At 42.0% G+C, this 18,799-nt stretch overlaps 1 protein-coding gene across 1 annotated transcript; it reads right to left on the bottom strand.

The window, feature by feature from the left end:
* Window positions 1-9,404: 9,404 nt before the first annotated feature.
* Window positions 9,405-17,703, bottom strand: lamp1b (lysosomal associated membrane protein 1b). Its single transcript, XM_079519005.1, has 6 exons — window positions 17,301-17,703; window positions 14,325-14,521; window positions 13,571-13,699; window positions 12,898-12,964; window positions 12,494-12,661; window positions 9,405-11,063 (listed from the first exon to the last, which is right to left on the bottom strand). The coding sequence occupies exons 1-6, from the start codon at window positions 17,365-17,367 to the stop codon at window positions 10,924-10,926; spliced, it is 768 nt and encodes a 255-aa protein (XP_079375131.1). The 5' UTR covers window positions 17,368-17,703; the 3' UTR covers window positions 9,405-10,923.
* Window positions 17,704-18,799: the final 1,096 nt, after the last annotated feature.

Raw genomic sequence — 18,799 nt, 5'->3', positions numbered from 1 at the left:
TGGCTCCTCTGAGAACCATCAGGGTCAAAACCCGCTCGGAGCCATGGATGAATTCGGACATACTGACTGCAACAAATGCCAGAGACAAAAAATGCTCTGAATTTCTAAAATGCAAGTCAAAGCTTGCCAAGCGCTTCAACAGGGATCTCCAAGCTCAGCTGATCAACCTAAAAACCCAACGAAACAGGCTAAGAAATATTGTTACTGCCATGACCAAATCCGCCAAAATAACTTTATTAATAATAAAGCTGAGGAAAACAAAAACAATCCTCGAGAGCTCTGGAAGCTACTCAACAACCAACTAGGCTGCGGTCAGAAACTGAAAACCAGGTTTTCAAACATAAACATTAAAGCGAACGACACTCTCATCACTGACAAGCTTGATGTGGCCAACTACTTGAACATCTTCTTTACAAACATAGCAAGAACGCTGGTTAACAATCTGCCCTCCCACTCTGGGCTCTTTGGTGTAGAGCACATTAAAACCTTCTACAGAAACCTAGGTGTTTGTAAAGACGATTTTAAACTAGTTATGGTAACAACTGATGAGGTACTTAAGAAACTGAGTGCCCTCCAACCCCACAAGGCCACTGGCCATGACAATATTCCCTCCAAATTTCTCAGAGACTCAGCCATCTCTATAGCTCCAATCATCACCCACATAGTAAACCTCTCCATCAAACAGGGACAGGTCCCCCTAGATTTCAAACTGGCCAAAGTAACCCCCCTGCACAAGAAAGGGAGTAAATTAGACCCCGGCAACTACCGCCCTATTTCTATTCTAAGCTCCATCTCGAAAGTGATGGAAAAAATAGTCTATGAACAGGTTGAAAAGTATCTTGCCACTAACAAATTATTGTACGAGTTCCAATCTGGCTTCAGAACATCCCACTCCACTGACACATGCCTTCTCTATTTGAGCGACCACATCAAACAAGAGGTGGATGCTGGCAAATACTGCGGCATGGTCATGCTGGACCTCCAAAAGGCTTTTGACACCGTGAACCACTCCATACTGGTTAATAAGCTAAAAGCAATTGGTTACGATAGCACATCAGTGAGCTGGATGCAATCCTACCTGGAGGGGAGAGAACAGATGGTGGAAGTGAACGGAACACTGTCCCCCCCCCCCTCCCAGTGAGCTGTGGCGTTCCACAAGGAAGCATACTAGGGCCTCTACTGTTCCTAATATATGTAAACGACATGACTTCAGCTTGTGACTGCAACTTGTTCCTGTTCGCAGATGACTCGGCACTGCTGGTCTCGGACAGGGACAAACTGCAGGTTGAAAATGCCCTCAGCTCTGAACTCGGTAGAATCTGCACCTGGCTCGCTGATAACAAACTATCTTTACACCTGGGAAAAACTGAATCCATTCTCTTTGGATCTAATTGTAATCTCAGCAAGGCAAATGGCTTCTTGGTTAGAGTGGGTGACAATGTTATCACACATAAAGATGAAATTACCTACCTAGGTTCCATCCTGGAGGCTAATCTTTCCGGTGATAAAATGGCCACCAACGTAATCAAAAAAGTCAACCAAAGAACAAGATTCCTTTACAGGATCTCCTCACTGGTCGACAAAAACACCTTGAAGACCTTAACAGGAGCCCTCGTACAAGGCTTCTTTGACTATGCATGCACCTCCTGGTACCACAGCACCTCAAAGGCCCTTAAAACTAGGCTCCAGACTTCCCAAAACAAACTGGTCAGGCTCCTACTTGGCCTCACCCCCCGAACCCACCTCACCCCTGCCCACTTTGACAGACTGGCATGGCTTAGGGTTGGCGACAGAGTACAGCATCTTGCAATGGGTCTGGTCCACAAGATTCGATACTCCACCAAGATACCCATGTACCTGTCTAGATACTTCCTTAATGTTAACGAAGTCCACACCCACAACACCAGAGGGAGTGCAACGAACCATGTACAACCCAGATTCGGCACAAACAAGGGACTAAATTATTTTCGCTCCTATGCCACCAAAATGTGGAACGCCCTACCAACAGTCATTAAGACATGCGAATCCCTTGACTCCTTCAAAACCGCTCTCAAAGGGCACCTACGGATGGCTGCAATTCGAAACTGGCCCCCGTAAAATCAGAATCCCCCCCCCCCCTTTTCCCCTCACTGTATATGTTTCTTTTCCCTTTTTACCTCCATTATGATGAATTACTGTTCTGTTCTTTGTCTATATAGAAGTGTCTATTTGTACGTCTCTAAATGTTTTGATGAATTGAACATGGTGGACCCTGTTGTAAACAAGTGTAATGCTTAATTGGGTCGTCCACTCACAGTTAACAGCCTTTGTATTGAGTTTGTGCTTGAAATGTACTGTAATTCTGCAAACTGTTAATAAAATTTTCAATCAATCAATCAATCAATATTGTATAGCTCTGAATCGGGACTGTTGCACAACGGTGAAAAAGCAATGCAATGAAAAAGTTGCACTTTGTTAACGGGGACAGTATTGGACATATTAACTGCGTCACTTCAGATCGAGGATCGCTGGTGCTGCTACTTTGATTCAGAATATGTTTACTCACCCCTGGAAATTGCTGGAAACCATTAGAAGGTTGGAAATGGAACATTATCAGCCAATTAACGTGAGTTACATAAATCCCTTATTTCGGCGACTTTTAGTGCGTTCTCTGACACACTCGTCTCAATAATCCACGGCGCCGTGGCCATATAGTGGCCTTTTTTCTTTTCCCTTTTTTTCCACTCGGGCTTTTTCGGGTTTTCGGGCCTGACATTATGGTAATTGTTAGGGTCAGGCCGAGCCTCGGGCCGACCCAGTTAGGGTAGGGTAGGGCCGGGCCTTAATTTTCAGGCCCGATGAGAACTCTAATGAGAACCAACAGTGTGCTCACCAGGGACAGATTAGCCATTGGGGCCCCTCGCCCCAAAGAATCTTTTTGACCGTGAGGTACTAGGTTTGACACCCTGAAAAGGACTCCTGGGGCCCTTCATTGGCTGTTGATTTTGTTAAATTTAGGTTAAAAAGATGATAAAAACACGAAAATGTCGCACACACGCGCGCTATGGGGACCCTGCAAATATTACCGGCCCAGGGGCCCTCGTGGGGGTTAATCTGTCCCTAGTGCTCACTGCCAACAAGATGTCATGATTCCCATTTCCCAAATCAGCCCCATCAACCAAGACTCTAAGACAGTTATGGAAAATTATATTATTAAGCATTGGAACACATTTTATTTCACTTTTAATATGTCCATTCATTTCACATTATAATATTCACATATTGTCATCTTAAATATGGGGCCAGAGCCCCCCATGTGTTGTCTGTCAAATTGCAGATGGACAGAGAGAGGCTTCCGGACTCTCAAATCCCGCAAGAGTTTGTTGCTGGGATAAAGAAAGGTCGATAACAAAGTAGTTTTTCTCCTGATTTGAAGCCAGTATATCTTGGAAATATTGTGTTCCTTGTGATGATTGGCTCCAGCATTTTGTTCAGTGACTATGGAGCTAAAGAATGGATCATAAGCTGTGTTCATGTTCATTCTCCCATTGGAAATGAATAGACTCCAATATTCTTCCCATCTCCTAATAATGTGTCCGCCCCCTTCACGCAGATACGGGAAGTAAAGCGGAGCGTCTTGCAAATTTGCCTCTTGGGCCCCGTCAAGGTAGCAAATATAAGACTTCCGCATTGGTTGTGAGCTAGCAAATATAAGGACTTCAGAATAAGACCAATTTAAAATGGCTTTTGATTGGCTGCTGGGCACATTTTCCTACCCTTGTGCTGTGGAGCCTTACCTATTTCAGGGGTGGGCAACTTTGACGATAGAGAGGGTCACTATATTTCCACACTCACTCCAGAGGGCCACGCTGCATATACAGGTCAGGGCAAAAATAGCCTATTTGAATTGAAATCCTTTTTTATTTTTATTGGAATGCTGAAAAGTAACATTTTAATGTAATGATGGACGATCTGCGCACAGACCTCATCTCTAAATTCGAATCAACCGTTATGGAGACAGTTAGGAGGGAGATGGCTGGCGCACTAAAGCCGATGGAGACTCAAGTAGCGGCCAATACCCAGACCATTGTGAGTTTGGAGCGCTCGGCTAGCGTCCAGGCCGATACCGTGACGGAGCTACAAGTTACTGTTAGCACGCTAACCGCACTAGTTGATTCCTTATCAAAGAAATGCGAGGAATTAGAATCTAGATCCAGATTAAATAATGTACGTAATGATGCTTTTTTTTACATGGTTTTTATGTTATAATATTGAAAGTAGAGGTTGCAAATAACAATATTAAACAATATTAAATTAATTGTATTACTTAACTTGACTACTGAAAGTCATTATACGATAACTGAGGACTTTATATTATTGTTGAAATTATCAAATTAAAATAAAGGGAATTTTAGTGTGTCTGACGGAGTTGACATGAATCAGTTATGAAGTGCATAAATGTCCCATTTTAGAAAAAAATGTTACACGAAAAACCTGTTCCTTCTCAAGATTGGTAGTTGAGACCTGTGTCTACAAATACATCCATTTGAGTTTAATGTTTCTTAAAAAAAAAGAAACTCTGATTTGAAAAAAGTTTTGTCCCTTATCTCAAGAATGAGTGACATATGCGTTTTAAGCAGTTTCCTCATACTTGATTTCAAATCAGAATATTTAATTGGATTCCCCATATATGAAAACCTAAAAGAAACAAAATTCTAACAAAAAGATGCTATGTAATATATTCCATTATAGTGGTGGCCGTCATCTTTAAATGGTCCATTTTGAGGGCTTGGCGGCCATTTTTTAGCTTTACATACAGCAGATTTGGATTCAGCAGCCCTTAATACCGCTAGAAAACATATATGTAATAAATTAACACGATTTGCCGTCAGCACTTTAAATAAGCACATTTTGAGAAAATCAGCCTAGTCTACTCTGAGGCTCCAGCCCTGAATCGCTAGCCACACATTTAAACCCATTTTGGGCGGGAACCCCTTTTGGTGTTAGCATTATGTTATGCTTTAGCTATTGAAAAATAGCAGATCTACAAGCTACGAGCTTGTAGGTGAATTTCGTGAATTTCGTTTGTAATCAAAGTGACAGGGAGACATAGGGGACAACCCCTATACATATTTTAGTGTGATGATTACGTTTAAAACCAGTAATACACTGTCTGGATGTCATCTTGAATTGGATTAAAAGTAGTTCTTTAATCAAAACCAGCTGTGGAGGAGGAATCAAGAAGCATGGGAATAAAACTGGTGAGCTTCATTTTTATTGGCTTTTATCGATGTGTATCTCTACACGTCATCACGCAGCACGTTTTCGTTTTCAGGAATTAAAACAATATTTTACATTTTTTTTGGCAATCCATTGTTAGGTATGCCCATATGATGACCATGGATATGGTCTAAAAGTGTGAAAAACTTATTTTTCATTTCACTACGCCTTTAATATTTCATCATGACTTTTCACAAAAAAACTAAAAATAGATTTCATGGGGGTGGGGCAAAATCGGTGAAAACGTGCATATTATTTTTTAAATATTCCTAAAAAAAGAGAAATTAAGTTGGGAACTTCTCCTTTAGTCCACCCATTCCTAAGACACGTGAGAATGGTCCAGTGAAGAAAAAAATAAAAAGTCCATTGTGGGTGCATGGGATTTTTTCTCTATCACACTATCACTATAAACACGGACCCGAACACCTGCCTGTAGAAAAAAACAGGGATGTGGTCACAGAAACAAACCTACCTTCTATGATGTCACTGAGCATCATGAAGGTACTGAAAGACCCACCCACCTCATTATGAAAATTGCAAAAATATAATCGTCCGGGTGAAAATCACCCATGTTTAGTGTTCTAGGATAAAAACAAAAGGAAAATAAATGTCAGGCTACCTCTGAGATACAGTGGAGTAGATGTAAGAGTATTGGAAACTAAAAATAATACAGTATAAGTCAGCGGTGACTCAGGGGTAGAGTGGCTGGACGGGAATCGCAAGGTTGCCAGTTCGAACCATGGGCTCCCCCAGAGTTGGTGTCGAAGTGTCCTTGAGCAAGACTCTGAACCCCTAACTGGATTTGTAACTCAGAATATAAATATAAAATAATCCCTTTGATTTGAGTAGAGGTATATGCAAAAATGCCATGCCCTCCAGCCTCCATATGTTTGTTCAGCTTCAGCTATCTATTCAAATCCAAACAAAATCAAAACTTTGAATTCTTATTATATAGGCCTACTATAATTCTAATACTTCTCACCATATGTTATTAATTGTGATGAATGTATCAGTTGAACATACATGCCCTCTTTCAGGAAAAAAGAAAAGAAAAATCCTGTAAAAATATATATTTTGTGATGAAAACGTTTACTAGGCTGAAATGGCACTGGATGGTAGGAATGACCAAGTTTCTTGAAATTCAAATGGATTATTTTTCTTTAATGCTACCACAATATTTTGCATATGGTGGTTATGACGTTTATATGTACATGTTATTTTTTTGGTATGTCCCGTATGGGTGTGTCTCATATATTGCTATATTATCTGAGTTACTGTATACCCTGAAATCTTGAATAAACAAAACTGTGGAAAAAAGGAAATTCAAATGGAACCAAATGGACCCTAACAGGTCCATGTGGTTCCATTTGTACACTCCGAGTTAAATTAACATAGATTTTTTTTCCAATATAAATTGGGGTCACAGAGATAGAAATGGTGGTCCATGACCATGCATGACCTTAATAATTAAAGGCACGTCAAACTGCATTTGAAATTAAAATGGTTGAGAATGAATGCTAGAACCATAAACATCTTCTCTTATGGAGGGTCCCTGCCTTACAGACTGCATGGCACTCACCTCTGCCTGCTGAGACTGTTATATGGAGGAGTCCCTGCCTGGCAGACTGTTATATGGAGGGTCCTAGCCCTGAAACATGACTGCCATGATAATCATCATGACGATTATCATGGCAGTCATGTTTCAGGGCTAGGAGGGTCCCTGCCTGGCAGACTGTTATATGGAGGGTCCCTGCCTGGCAGACTGTTATATGGAGGGTCCCTGCCTGACAGACTGTTATATGGAGGAGTCCCTGCCTGGCAGACTGTTATATGGAGGGTCCCTGCCTGGTAGACTGTTATATGGAGGGTCCCTGCCTGACAGACTGTTATATGGAGGAGTCCCTGCCTGGCAGACTGTTATATGGAGGGTCCCTGCCTGGCAGACTGTTATATGGAGGGTCCCTGCCTGGCAGACTGTTATATGGAGGGTCCCTGCCTGGCAGACTGTTATATGGAGGGTCCCTGCCTGGCAGACTGTTATATGGAGGAGTCCCTGCCTTACAGACTGCATGGCACTCACCTCTGCCTGCTGAGACTGCGTGCTGGTCGCTGATGATGAAGATGAAGAGATCTGCTGAAATGAAGCGGAAGGCGGCGACGATGAAGAAGAAGCAGCAGCAGAAGATGGTTAAGATGTCTTGTGGTGGTTCTCCTCCTCCTCCTCCTCCTCCTCACAGAAGGCATGGTGGTGGTTGAGTGGTCCCAGAGCCAGCAGCACGCCCCTCACACACACCACAAGGCCGGCCACACGCATGGCTGGCTGGCTGAGCCTTGGACGTCCCAACTAAGCTCCGATATGAGGCTCCAATCGAGAGCTAAAGGATATTCCTCCTCCTTCTGCTCCTCCTTCTGCTCCTCCTGAGTCCTGGTTTTTTTTTAAGTTAAGTTTTTTTTTAAGTTAAGTTTTTTTTAAGTTAAGTTTTGTGTGTGTGCGTGCGTGTGTGTGTGTGCGTGCATGTGTGTGTGTGTGTGTGTGTGTGTGTGTGTGTGTGTTTTTGTGTGTGATACAGCTGCGCCCTCTGGTGGTGGGCGGGTGGTGTTACAGCGTGACAGACAGACACACAGACAGACAGACAGACATGATCTGCTGGGTCTCATAGTAAATGCTCACTGCGTTCGCAATCAGTGGGATGTTGTATACACATGGGATGCATAGCAAGTGTTGTAAAAAGTTCTGGGGACCCACCGGGAACCCCCACACAGAGTTGCACCACTCAGTTCACACGGGTGTGATTTTGTTTTACAGCGTTTTCCTATGGTGTACGAAGTGAAGCATACCGGTAGGCTAATAAGGTCTTAGACCTCAGGGATATACACAAGAGTGATCGGTGGCTCTTAAAGGGAAGTAATAGTTTTGCTTCAAGTATCCCTCTGAATTATTTATTTTGTGTGAGGTTAAGTTGAATGATTCTTCATATTTTGGTGATTACAGATAGCAGTAGACTTCAACTGCATGCAAATACTAACTTGATTCTCTTAGTTGCACCAACAATGCTGCGGTGATGTTATTAAACAATATCGGTTGCTGCTGTGCTAGGATCAAATTAGTATCTTTTATTTGGCTTACTTTGCATCACCAATGTTGCCTCAATACATTCATTGTTCATGTTAACCGTCCTTTGTCCTACAAAAATAATTTGAGCAAGCATGTTTAAGGGCCTCTCTGCCGAGACCTGAGGCCAATTCTACAAATGCCTTCTAAATCCTGACAGTTTTCTGGAAAAACCCATGTTTCTGTGTCAGTGGTGCTCAAACATTTTCATGTCATGGACACCCAAATATATATGTAATTGGCTGCCGACCCCCATCTGACGATATGTTGTTCCAGGGACCTTCCAGAAGCAAAGATTTGAGTTACAAATGTTCACTTTGAAAGAATATTCTATGAGCTTGTAGATCTGCTATTTTTCAATAGTTAACACATTGAGCGGCCAGGGTTATTTAATCCATTAAATACACATTGAGCGTCCTGGGCGTTCGGGGTGTTAAGTATACATAATGCTTAAAACACCAAAAGGGGTTCCCGCCCAGAATGGGTTAAAGTGATGAAAAAGATTTGGAGATTCCAGATGGTGCAGGGGTAGTTTCTGCCCTTCACCAGAATCCAGGTAGTGTTGTAGGGGGTAACGTTTCTGTCCATCACCAGAGACTTAGGAGGCTTCTCTTCCACTTTATCGCTTGCTCATGATCAGAGCTTCCGTGCTCCAGACTGTATGACGGAAGCATTTGAAATTTGCAGGAGGCCAACAGTCTTGAGACTATGACTCTGTGGAAGCGGCTGGCAGCTTCATGGGTATCGGTCGGAGGAGACACGTGTTTGACTATACACCATCGCAAATAAACTGTAGGGGTTAGAAGTGACATGTGCGGGAGAAATTTGTGAATTGCCATAACCAAGTTGGGACTGGGAGATAAATTAGCATATGCAATTAGTCTAAACAGCCGTTTAATACTTAAGTACTGTAAGTGCACATTTGTAATGGACAATTCTTGACCCAATTTAACAAGGGAGTTTTCATAAGCAAACGGATTTGAATGCACCGTTCGTTTATACTAGACAAACCAAAGTTTTTTTTTAAAAAAGACTTGTTCTTCCACTTTTATTGGCCTTTTAGAAAACAATGCAAACATTCCATTAAAACCTTATTAAACCGCTACATGGATATTAACATTTCTAGATGGAGAAAATGTTAACATACTTTTGACTTCATATAATGCACATCTTCAGAACAACAGTACAGGATGCCTTAGGTATGTCCCAAACTTGACAGCATGCACCGTCTATGAGCGAGTACCTCTGGTATTGGCAAACCCATCGAATTCACAGCTGGAAAGGCACACGAAAATTTGACATGGGTATTTTGGCCATCTTTAGTTAAATTGGGATTTCTCTCTAGACTTCAGTCCAGTCACTTTCCCTTATGTAACAAAAATCCAAGTGGCGTTTTAAGCTAATTCGCTATCGAGAAGGACAATGTTGTAATCTCTCAAGACAGATAAGGGAAAAGAAAAAAAGTGTTCCTAGATTGCTCATGTTGAGTAACCAGAACATCATCTCGACATTACAGTTAATCCTCCATTACAGAGACATCCTGAGAAAAGTTCAACCCCCTCAGCAAACAGTTATGAGGTTTTAGTCTCAATTAATGACCTTTGTGCGTGTGTAGTACCAGCAAATATCTGGGTGGGCAGCAGTCTCAGTGCAGCACATACAGTAACACCCGTTATTAGTTCACTTAACCCGGTCAACAAGGACACCTCAACTAAATCACACCAAGCTGGACTTTGTACCCAAGGTCCAACCATTAAAGAGCACAACTCCTTACACTTGCTTGTTTGAGGCCGATAGTCCCAGCTGACTCTTTGCAGATCTCTACTGTATGCACTCTTGGGCTGTATGTTGACTTACAATATAAAACACTGGAAGGTTTCTCGTCTTCACAGAAGGGGATAGAATAGAACCATATATTCCCTTTACACTGAAGTAACAACAGCTCCTTTAAGACAAGACCACTAAAATGGCCACAAAAAACAAAATCTGATAAACAATAAAGAACCAGTTATTCCAATGCCTGCACAGAAAGAAAATCCCTCAAAATTCCATTGTCAGAAATCAATAAATAATATCTATGATTCAAGCTAAACTACACACCAAGAAGCAAGCGAAGATTGTAGTTTGTGGAATATCTGACCTACGGTTCTATGGGTACTAGAGCCAGCCAACACTGAACCCATTCCTTACAAAAGGTGTAAGTAAACAGCTTTTGGTTGTTCCATTACGATCTCTCACCAAACGTCCCATTTTGTACAAAAGAGAAAGTCAGTCAAGAAGGTGCATATCACCATCAAGAAAACCCCCATAAAAAGGTAGTAATGACATTTTTCTAGTGTTTAGGATACAGGCAAATGGAGTGGGAGCAGCAAGGTTTCATACTCTAGACATACAGGTGGTTTCATAGACACAGAAGAAAGGGGGGGGGCAAGGTGTGTGTGTGTGTGTGGGGGGGGGGGGGGGGGGGTAGTGTCAGTCTTTTAAAATAGTGGTTAATTGCATGGGTGGGATAGCGCTCTCTGGCCTCTGTGGCCACGTGACGGAGTGACCAATCAAATGGTCTGGTAGCCAGCATGACTCCTCTTCCTGCCGATGAGGTAGGCCACGAGGACAATGAGGACGAGGCCGGCCAAAGCTGCACCGACTATGATGGGGATCAACATGTCGTCTTCATCCAGCTGACATTCCTCAGCTTGGAGAGTGAAAGGAGACAAGAGGAGTTGGTTGATCATGGTTGTAAAGCAAAGATTTCTTTCCGATAACCAACTTTCAATGAATAGTTGAAATTTTAACCTATGGTCATATCAAGCGTCAAAATATTTAAGGTGTTTTTTTTATTTCAAATTTTAGTTATAGATGGAAAGTATAATGTATTATGGTGTATATATACACACAAGTCAAATTAGGCTATAAGATTCAGTATCATCAGTGTCATTTATTTGAGCTAGTTCCAACCATGGTAAGATAAGAGACTTTCAGTGAAGGCTGTGTAGTCTTTAAATTAAGGTTTACAAGATTTTATAAAAATAGATTGAGCCATTCGCCACATATTAAACGTGTATAAAAAGCATGTCATCTTTGGCCGGTTTTGACAGCCCTAGTTGCTACTTTTACATTAAAAGCCAGATTCCCCAACACACAACTGTGCAAGTACAACTTAATAAAGGGCAAGAACTGTAGTGTGTGGAAGATGCCATTGCCAAACCGTTTTGAGGGGCGCTAGCCCCTCCTATAAACAGCTATAGAGCGTCGCAGTCCCGCCCTCTTTCATGACGACAGCAGGCCCAGGAAATGATTCCCAATGCATTTTTCCCATAGACATTTCAAAAAGTATTTATTTAAAGACGGTTACGCCGCGGACAAAGCCAACTCGAGTCATGACAACTCATGACAACACACACAATATTTTGGACCAAACAAATAATTACAAAGAAGAAAAACAACAAAAAGTGTTGTAACCTGCCGTTTTTTTCCTTCTTTCTAATCATTTGTTCAGCCCAAAAAAAATGGTGTTTGTTGTCATGATTTGTTACGACTTGAGTTGGCTTTGTCCGCGGCGTAAACGTCTTTAAATAAATACTTTTTGAAATGTCTATGGGAAAATGAACGGAGATGTTTAATGTTTGTGTTGTCTGAACAAAGAAGAGAAGTCTGCTAATTCCCCCACACAGTAAGTAAGTCTGTCATTTCGACCGTTTCGGACACAGGGCGGCTTGCTGGAACTGGGCCAGCACCCTGGGCGCGTTCATGAGAGTCTGGATGTTCCGGGGACCCCCTGGGGACCCCCAAACAGAGTTGCACCACTCAGTTCACACGGGTGTGATTTTCTTTTCATCATGCTTTGATTTCTTGGCCAGTCTCATTGTGCAAAATATTGCCTCTTTGTTTTTTGTCCTGTTCTGTCCATGGAATTTGTGAAATATCCTGCATCTTGGCAAGTGCATACTTACAATCTCAATGTATTTTTACTGGGGAAATAAAGGTTATAAATAATTAACCTTGCAGGCAAAACACATATGGAACTAAAAGCAAGTGTGTAATGTGGCTATATTGGACCTTTTGAAAACGATGATTCAATTATAAAGTTGAACGCACGGTCAAAAATCTTGAAAGCATATATACCTGCTCCAAACTGCTCTCCAGTGAGGCCAAAGGGCTGCACTTGCAGCTGGAAGGTGTTGATGGAGAAGCTCTGGACCACATCCAAGGTCTGTTCCTCATGGCACATGTATGAACGGCCCAGGGTTCCCTGCAGGTAGTCCAGACTACCGTTAGTGGCTATGAAGGGTGCTGTAAAAAAAGGAGAAACAACAACAAAAGTGAAAAAGGGCCAGGAAAATGCACAAGACATAACAAATTATTTGGGACACAATGGATGAAATGACCAAAACAATGGCAGAAAATGGGATGATCGCAAATTGCCCACTACACAAGATATCCACTTGGCAGATTAGGGTTCGAAGAGGGTTACAAAATGTATGCATGTGTATTATTCATGCCATGTTGATAATGGGATGTTTACTCACCACTCATGTCTGGCCAGAGTGCTGACAGAGTCACTCCACTCAAGTGGTACTTACTGGTTGTAGCATTCTGAGGGTAAAGAATCAATAACCCCTCAGTCACATTCAAACAAGCAATAGTTACTTGCATGTTCGGAAGCTGCCATCTAGTGGTGCTTAAGAGTAAGTGAAATTTTCCTTGACATAGAAGCACTACATAAAGCACTTTTTTAATTATCCTAGGTGCCGAGAGCAGACCTTCTGACATGAATGTGTCCCTCTCTCACAGACACACACACACTTTGAGAAACATGTTTATCGGCATAGTTTGACTGCATTAAAAATAATGAATTAATGCATAAAATGATTCAAGATAATGCATCAGGTCTGCTTTAATCTACTGCTTTGCATACAATTCTGAAGTTTAAAACACGTTTTGAATTAAAAAAATATCTGGCAAAGATATCTCCTCTCCTACTTATGACAGAATTGTCGCTGCTAGTAGTGTGCATTAGAGAATTCAAGTGCCGCTTAAATTATTATGGGACATTTATCTCAGTTAAGAACCTAAGCAAAAAAAAAGACAATTCGAACACTCAGGACGACGGAGGATGAACGCTACCACACAGAACTTGTTTCTTCCCGTTCATTTAGTCACGAGTAATTAATTGTAAGACAAAAAGACAAAGGAGCTCACCAGTAAGAACACAAATGTGAGGTTGGTTTTCTCAACATCTGCTGTTAAAACCAGAGAGGCACTGTCTACGTCACATGAACCAGTGCTCTTCGTTATATTTGGCTGAAGATTCACCAAATCCAACACGGTCTGTAAGTACAAAAGAGAGCAGGACATACAATTTTATCACCAGTGTTTTGATGCGTTTAAGCAGGTGGACTTGTTACCCTCAACACAGAAGGCCTGGGCCATGGCTCAGCGGTCCAGGCCTTTACTGCATGTGTGTGTCCCCCCCCCAACTCTCAAAAACACATTGATGTTGTGGCTCCAAGCACTTTACTCTGCCGGACAGTATTGGTGGAGGAAGCACAAAAGGTTTTAGGAGGATTCCTTGGAAATCTTTGCACATGCTCAAAGAGTGTTGGACAAACGTTTTGGTCATGCAACCATTATCAGTGCCCTGACAATGGAAAGACGGAAACTCATTCCTTGTGAGACTACTTCACCTGCAACCAACCAGTGTATTACGGACAAATACACTGTCAAAGATGAATCAGTAACAATAGCCAGACATAAGCTTGGCTGTTGTGTTCGTTTTTTAGAGGCACAGGAGTACCCAGCCAGCCCAAATCATGTTAGTAATCCTGATTAATATTCATTTCTGCAATGTTTTGGTCAAGTCAAGTGCATTAATTAGGAGAAATTGTACAAAAAAAGTACAATTTATGGGAAAAAGTATGCCTGTGTGTGTGTGTGTGTGTGTGTGTGTGTGTACCTTATTCTGGGTGGTAGAGTTGAAGGAGATGTTGATCTGTAAGCCCATGCGTGCCATCAGACAAGCAGTTCCATTACTGGTCTTGACTGTGTAATTGCCCGTTTCTGGTCTTCCTGGGTTGTTGAGGAGAGGGGCAGCGATTTGCGGAGAACCAGTGGGTGGGGCATCAGTGGCAAAGCTCTGGTGAAAGGTGGCAGCTGATGTTGGGAGGACAAATTGAGTCAGTCGAGTTAATGCAATATACTGTAGTGCAGGTGAATAACAACCCTAATTTGTACCATTAAACCCTGAACAGTAAAGTGAAATCTATGTCATGTGTTGTGGCAGACTTTAGTGCTTGTGGTGCCGTCTACAAAGATGACAAATGATGAAATTTAGTCAGTCTTTGGCCATGTTAAATTCTTGTCATGATTGAGGTTAAAACTAGATTTAAACAATGATTTAACTTGTGAGATGGTCACATGAACATTCCCCAAGTTAGTTAAGTATCCAATGATCACCGAGAGAGGAATTCCAAAACCGTCAAAATTGTGAGTGTCAATTACACAAACTATAGTGGACGCCCTATGCGTTGCACAAGTAAGAGGAGCCTTGTGATGAACATACTCGGCAGTAAAGCTTGTCTGCTGCCCTCAAACATATGCAATTATGCGTACATCAAAGAATACGATGAACTTCTTTGGATTTCACCGTATAACCCTTTCAAAAATCACATTGTTAATATCCTTGTATACTTTACAATTTGTACTCGGCCTCAGTAATATTGTGCTGTTCTGTTGACAAATATGGTATGTGATGCATGTACAGTATGCATGCATGTTGGGCAGTAATGTATGGATCGTATGCATGTACAGCTCAGGCCAAGGACAAAGTAACACAATAGTGTGACTAATAAGTATGTGGTTATTTAACGGTCAATAATTGAATATTCAACTTGGGCACGATACATGTCTGAAAAACACCATGGGTACGAGAGAGAGAGAGAGAGAGAGAGAGAGAGGAATTAATACATCAATCAATTTGTAAAATGCCTGCATTTTACAAATGCAGGCATTTTACAAATGCAGGCATTGATGTATTAATTTCTCTCTCTCTCTCTCTGTCTCTCATTAGCAGGCAGCAGTGCAGCACCATCTCTCTCGCTCTGTTTCTGGCAACAGCGCCACTTGTGGTAGTCATTGGTACTCATGCTCATAGTGACATAGTCACACGGACACGGACATTGCCGTTCGTTGGAGTGGTTGCACCACTCAAAAAATTAAAAATCACACCCGTGTGAACCGAGTGGTGCAACTGCCCCCCCCCCCCTCTCTCTCTCTGTCTGTCTCTCAATAGCAGGCAGCAGTGCAGCACTATCTCTCTCTCTCCGTTTCTGGCACAACAGCACCACTTGTGGTAGTCATTAGTACTCGTGCTCATAGTGACATAGTCACATAGGCGGACACACGGACACGGACATTGCTGTTCGTTGGAGTTTTTTGAGTGGTTGCACCACTCAAAAAAAAAAAGGAGCAGGATGAAGCCTTATTGTGCAGCGTATTGTGCCCAAAACAGTCTAAAATGCATGACCAATATCATATGTGATCTGATCTGTAGGGTCTACTATGTGCTAAAATGACACCACAGGTAACAAGTGTCATCATCTGTTAGGCCTCTGGCCTACCGTATGACTTGTTGAGTGGTGCAACCAGTCCAAGGAACAGCAATGTCCGTCCTAACCTATGTGACTATGTGACGACTATGCGACTATGAGTACCAGTAGGGGCAAAAGTGGCACTGTTGTGCCAGAAACAGAGATAGAGCTGCACTGTTGCCTGCTAATGAGATAGAGAGAGAGGCAGGGGTAAGTATTTGAAGTATTTATTAACAGTTTGCAGAATTACAGTACATTTCAAGCAGTGAACACAACTCAATACAAAAACTGTCAACTGTGAGTGGACGACCCAATAGAGGGTATGCGTGTGACATCATGAAACCCGGAAGTTATGCAGGAATGCCTACTGAGTGTCAAAAAACTACTTTCTGGCCTTGACAGCCCATGCATACAAACAGAAAAGTCCTATCTGATTGTATTAAACGACATTAAACAATGTTAAACTCACTTTGCCTGTCGCTTTGCCACTCAATTTGCCATTCACTTTATGCATACGCATACACTCTATAAAGCATTACACTTACAAGAGGGTCCACCTGGTTCAATTCATCATAACATTTAGAGACCTACAAATATACACTTCTATATAGCCAAGAACAGGAAATCATCATAGAGGGGGTAACCCACATCCCCAGTATCACTTTTTACTAGTCTGCTCTGAAGAAGACTCTGCCGAGATGAGAAATTGCATCTGAGCCAGTCTTGGATATTTTGTTTGAGTGCTGCTTTTTCCATTTAGTTGGTTTGAGTTGGTCATGTTCATCAGCTCTCCTGAAGATGGCGGTAGCGAAACCAGTTTAGTCCACAAATCAACCTAATGATTATGATTGTACTCCTGCTACTCCACTGTAGTAGTAGCATAGATATATATATGGGTAGTAGTAGGGTAAATCTGTCGAAGCAACCGTTGGCCGTCCATTTTCAGAAAGTGAATTAAACTATTGAAAATGTGAATGTATTCGTGCGCACTTTTTTGCCCTGGCCTTTATAAAAGACTTGCAAATTCTAAAGCTTTTTTTTTAGCAAACGACAAAGATAAATGTACTCAACACAACAGAAAAGACTTTTCAGTTGAAAACATACGTCAATTGTGTTATTAAAGAGAAGGGAAAAAAATCACGTAAAAAAAGACATCGTGCGACGGTGCCGCCGAAAACAGCCGATCTGCAAGCTCACAGCGCGTTGCACCGCGACGCGCTGTGAGCTTGTAGATCGGCTGTTTTCAGCGCGCGACACCGTCGTACACCGAAGTATACAGAGGCCGCTGGTCATCACCACAGCTGGAGAGGAATGTAGACATACTAGACAACAATTACACTCACCTAATAGCACAATGAACAGCCCGACAACGCAGCTTGGCGTGTCGCAGTGACTGCGCTGAAGCTTCATGTTGGTTTATTCGTTTGTTTGGTTCCGTGTTCCTCAATAAACAACAACAAACCCGACGTCAACGTTGGATGCTAGTTTGTTTGCTTGCTATGCTAGTAGCGTCACAACGAGAAAGTCCCAAGGCAAGGTAAAACAAATAATAATAAAAAAGCCCACTACGTTGGCAAAATAACGAGGTTCCAGCTAAACTAGAAGATCACACGTGCATATTGGGATTCCGATTTCTCTGCTCTCTCGCTTGTGGTTTAAAGTAATAATAATATGCGTTAGAGGTTACTGTTGTCCTGCTCGCCGCTGATGATACAGAAAATCAGAAATGACTTCAGAATCATGTGATTAAGAACCGCCCAGATGAAGTCACATGATTAATACAGAGGAACAAGTTGCTCTGGTTTTGCATTAGCTCATCATTGGCAATTTGGCACCCGATTGGTACTCACGCGTTTGAAGATTGTCCCTTTGGTTTATTTATTTTTATTTTTAGATAATAAATTATGAATGCTTTGCATGATAGGCCTACTATATTTTGTGTTAATTCATTAGGGAAAAGTGGAAAACAAGAAAGCATGCAAAGCGGATGTTAAAATGACCAAACAGACGTGTTTTATTTTTGTATATGATGATTGGATTGCAACAGACTCAAGAAAGAGTCGTGCAGCATTTCACGTAGGCCAGGCTGCAATCAGTCAGATGACAAAGGGCATGGCATTTTGACGTCCCAGTGTGAAAAAACATTCTCCTCGTTGCGGTTGTGCAAGCTACCCCTCTAGTCTAGTCTGCACCTCGGCGCCCTCATTGCAATTTCACCACCTGTGCTCTCTGTCGGTTCTGTACTGTACTGTACTGTACTGTACTGTACTGTACTGTAAATAAATGTGATTAGCAGGGCCCTGTGCTCAAACGTCTTCAGTCCAAGTGGTACTTTGTCTTTTTCATCACTGAAAATTGCAATAAAATAAGCAATACCTGCTAAAAAATTACAATAAAATATAATATCACTTATGCCGATATCTCATTTGACTGACCAGTGACCAGTTGAAACATTTTTAAACCCATTTATCAGTAAAAAAATCACACTCGTGTGAACTGAGTGGTGCAAGGTCTTATATAGCCTGATCAGCTGTGGTCACTGACTAATGTCTCATTCCGGCCAATCACAATGCACCATGCTCATTTTTTGGTACGAACAGACAGACATACACGTAAACTAACAAAGCCAGTCGTAGGAGTGGTTTACACCACTCAAAAATATATAATAATCATAGTTTGGCTTTGCAGGGCAGCATAGTTCTCTGTACTATTCTCTTATGTGCTCAGCCCTGTATACACATTTCTAGTTTCTCTGTGTCCTACATTCTGTGTTCTATGTTCTCTGCCTAACAGAAGACACTAATGTTGCAGCCCTGTGTCTTCTGTTCTAGGTTCTCTGTTC

The sequence above is a fragment of the Electrona antarctica genome (assembly GCF_951216825.1).
Source record: "Electrona antarctica genome assembly, chromosome: 13".
Lineage (NCBI taxonomy): Eukaryota > Metazoa > Chordata > Actinopteri > Myctophiformes > Myctophidae > Electrona > Electrona antarctica.
Note: the sequence above shows the minus strand (reverse complement) of the source record. Positions and strands in the feature narration are given on the sequence as shown.